Here is a 3,702-nt window from a genome sequence, read left to right as displayed (position 1 = left end):
CACTCTCACACACACACACTCTCACACACACTCACTCACTCACTCACTCACTCACACACACACTCTTACAAACTCACTCACACACACACTCACTCACTCTCTCACACACACACACACACTCACACACACACACACACACACTAAATGCTATGTTCAAGTGTGAGACTTCAGCTAAATCATTTTCTCTCTCTGTCTCTCTAAAGGAAAGGAGTGATGCTGGTAAGTAATGACACAATACATCACTTCAGAATGGCTGCATTGTTCAGTTCAGTATTTTACATGTACACTACAGACATGTACAGTAAAGTATGACGTTAAAGTGGGGACATTCAAGGAAGTATTTTGTGTCAAAACAGACTCGGTCTACTTTTTTAAAATTACATGTTCCTGGTCTTATTCTGAACAAACTTTCGACATTGACACAGCTTTATGTTTGGCTTACTGATGTTATCACGTCATCTTGGTCTCTAAAGACCACCACTCCAAAGAGAGTAAAGGCAGCTGTATTTGTATATGTACAGACAGTATGAGAAAATAATCAGCTCATAAACTCTCACTGTACTGAAGCAATTGCAACAGCGTATCTTTTTTCTAACAAAAGACTAAGCAGTACTATTATCGACACTATTGGGTGAAAACAAACCTTGTACTGAAAGATGATATTGTTGTCTTCTGTAGAGCTGCTTTATAGAATTAGTTCATAAATGACAAATATTGCAACATTACCCCTGGCATTGAGCTGAACTGAATCAACATTAAACTGACTCCAGCAACACTTTTGTTTTCCTGTTTATAACTGTGAAGATGCTTTGAAACTAACTGTATTGTATAAAGCGCTATAGAAACCACTATTAGACTTCTGCTAGATGAACCCCAGATTAGTAGTCCAGTAACTCTTTATTCCTTGTTTTAGACTGCTGTTGAATGTGATGCAGCTTTCTGAAATCATGCTAGTTAGTGCAGTAATAATACATATATTTAAAAAATCCCACATCTAGTGAGTCAGACATGTTGTCCTCGATCACAAGCTGAGACCTGTCTTCTTTGTTTTGGCATGTTTGACTGAGAAGAGCGCCGGCTGCCTGCGCTGAGACTCTCCACGCTGCACTTGCAGGACCTGTGTGTCCGTGTGCGGCTCTCTGTCCGACCTCTGTGTGCGTACTACATCACAGCTGATCCTATCAGTCATTACAGCAGTCCAGATATGATTACTGACATCAGTGTCTCTGTCCTGTGTTTGCAGTGGCAAATGAAACCCTGAAGATTGAGTCGAGCGACTCTGAAACGGGTGACTCCGACACGCTGCTCATGTGGATCCAGAGCAACACTGTTAGGGTACGTCTGTGGCCGACTCCCCTTTCTTCATGTGATTTAGTTTGAGTTCGAGCAAAGCTATTTTTGCTTCAGTTTCAGTCTTTAGGTTCTTACTTCACATCAAGTCTCAGCCCAACACTTTTGCTTATTTATCATCATTTGTTTGCAAGCTGATTTGCTTCACAGCACACTAACCATATTTATGGAGTCTGGCTTGCGTTTGATTTTACATTTGTGTGGTTTTGTTAATGTTTTTCAAGGCTGAATGAATGTCTCTCTCCACCAAGTGAAGATCTGCGGGAAACACAGTTGCCACCGATCATATGAAAGTGTTTTTTCTTCCTCGTTGATAAACCTGTTCATTGTGCTGTCCTAAATGCATATTTATATATTATTTGCATGCTGTTAGTTGAGAACCACTGGACTAGTAAATGCAAAAGATCATTTAATCTGAATGTGTTTTATTGGTTTACAGAAATGACTAGTGATGCATTGAAGCGCACTTCAGGATAGTTCACACTGATAGTGAGAAAGTCAGAAGTAATTGCATCCTGCTGAATGAGGCGTTGTTGGCGTATGTGATCTTTACTGTCTGCAGTGACATTGGTAAAGCTCACTAACTTTACTTTTTTTATGCAACGTATGAGTATAGATTTGATCATCAGCTAGGCATGCAAGCGCTGTATAGTGTCGACTGCCTGTGTTTGCACCGGAGGTCAAATGGAGTGTACTTTGAAAGGCTAGAGTGTACAACAATACACAGACACACTAGTATTCCTGTAAAACCCTTGCCACTTATGTGCACATTTTTCTTCTGAAGTTGAATTCGGCCGTCAGCTGCTCTGCTCTCTGTCAGTGTGAACTCTTCTTTAAGCTGAACTGGATCTGTGGCATTATAGTGATGATGATGTATTTTCTTCTTTACCAGTGGATCAGCCGTAGTAGTGGTCAGCCTCACACAGCTAAAATCCAGATGCATGATCTGACATCCCATCAGGCCTTTGTGAGTGATTGCTTGAATAACCCTTAAGTGTGAAGTGTGTTTGCAGTGGTTTTAGCTGTGTTTGTCTGTGGCCCTCCAGTGGACAGTGCGGTATGACTGTTTCCCAGCCCAGCCTGGATCCACCGTCAGCGTGTCTGTTCACATTCACAGTCATGAGCTCATCAGTGCATATTATGTCGTAGAGCACACAGGTCTGTCTCTCTCTGTACTACTGTCATAATGTCAGAACACCGCAGTGTAGCTGCATTCACATTCACTGTTTCCTATGTGTGTTTCTGATCCTGTCGTTAAAGATCCAGTGCCCAAAGCCAGTGTTACTGTGGATGAGCATGCTAAACGCTTCACTGTACGAATGCAAACAGACCAAAGAGTGAGGATGAGCCTGTGCTATAAACACTCACATGCAGAATGTTCTGAAATAATCCATTTACATGAGGTGAGTGAAATATCTTACCTTATGTAAGATCTAAATTTTTGGAAATGAAAACTTCATAGTAAAAGAGAAACTCATTCTCATTGAAGTGAAAATAAAACCATGTTAATATGCTAATTGGATCACTGTATAATTTTTTTTTATTGCATAAGAAGTATTTATACATCAGGCAAGAACTCATTGTGTTCATTTATGCTTTTTTAAATAAAATAAAAATATATATATTTCTCCTTGTGAAAATGTACTGTACAGTTTCACACTGCATACACAGTGTTTCCGTAGATTAATATACGATTTATCAAATGGCCTTATGTACTTTAAAAAGAAGCTGTGGCCATCATAAAGTGTTTAAATCTTCACTGAGCCGTTGAGGTGTTGTGTTTGTGTTGCAGACTGACTCGACCGTTAATCTGAGCTTCCCTTACCTGGTACCTTGTGTCTGTGTGCAGGTGTGCTGCTCTTCTCACACTCACTCACTCACATACTCACTCACACTCACACACACTCACTCACTCACATACTCACTCACAAACACACACTCGCTCTCTCTCTCTCTCTCTCACACAGACAGACAGAAAGACACGCACGCACGCACACACAGACAGACAAACACTCTCTCACTCACACACACTCACTCACTCACACACACTCGCTCTCTCTCTCTCTCTCACACAGACAGACAGAAAGACACGCACGCACGCACACACAGACAGACAAACACTCTCTCACTCACACACACTCACACACACTCGCTCTCTCTCTCTCTCTCACAGACAGACAGAAAGACACGCACGCACGCACACACAGACAGACAAACACTCACTCACTCACTCACACACTCACTCACTCACTCACTCACACACACTCACACACACTCTCTCTCTCTCTCACACTCACTCACTCACATACTCACTCACACTCACACACACTCACTCACTCACTCACAAACACA

General features: G+C 41.6%; 1 protein-coding gene across 1 annotated transcript in view; it reads left to right on the top strand.

The window, feature by feature from the left end:
• Positions 1 to 3,702, top strand: part of LOC107565402 (interleukin-17 receptor C) — a 14,437-nt gene that overhangs the window by 2,681 nt on the left and 8,054 nt on the right. The window contains exons 2-8 of the mRNA XM_016250633.1: positions 204 to 219; positions 1,071 to 1,154; positions 1,244 to 1,335; positions 2,243 to 2,317; positions 2,397 to 2,508; positions 2,611 to 2,753; positions 3,143 to 3,199. Of these exons, the coding sequence (XP_016106119.1) occupies positions 204 to 219; positions 1,071 to 1,154; positions 1,244 to 1,335; positions 2,243 to 2,317; positions 2,397 to 2,508; positions 2,611 to 2,753; positions 3,143 to 3,199 (579 nt within the window). The remainder of the gene's footprint in view (positions 1 to 203; positions 220 to 1,070; positions 1,155 to 1,243; positions 1,336 to 2,242; positions 2,318 to 2,396; positions 2,509 to 2,610; positions 2,754 to 3,142; positions 3,200 to 3,702) is intronic.

This window comes from Sinocyclocheilus grahami, unplaced genomic scaffold, assembly GCF_001515645.1.
Source record: "Sinocyclocheilus grahami isolate Dianchi unplaced genomic scaffold, SAMN03320097.WGS_v1.1 scaffold1000.1, whole genome shotgun sequence".
Taxonomy (NCBI): domain Eukaryota; kingdom Metazoa; phylum Chordata; class Actinopteri; order Cypriniformes; family Cyprinidae; genus Sinocyclocheilus; species Sinocyclocheilus grahami.
Note: the sequence above shows the minus strand (reverse complement) of the source record. Positions and strands in the feature narration are given on the sequence as shown.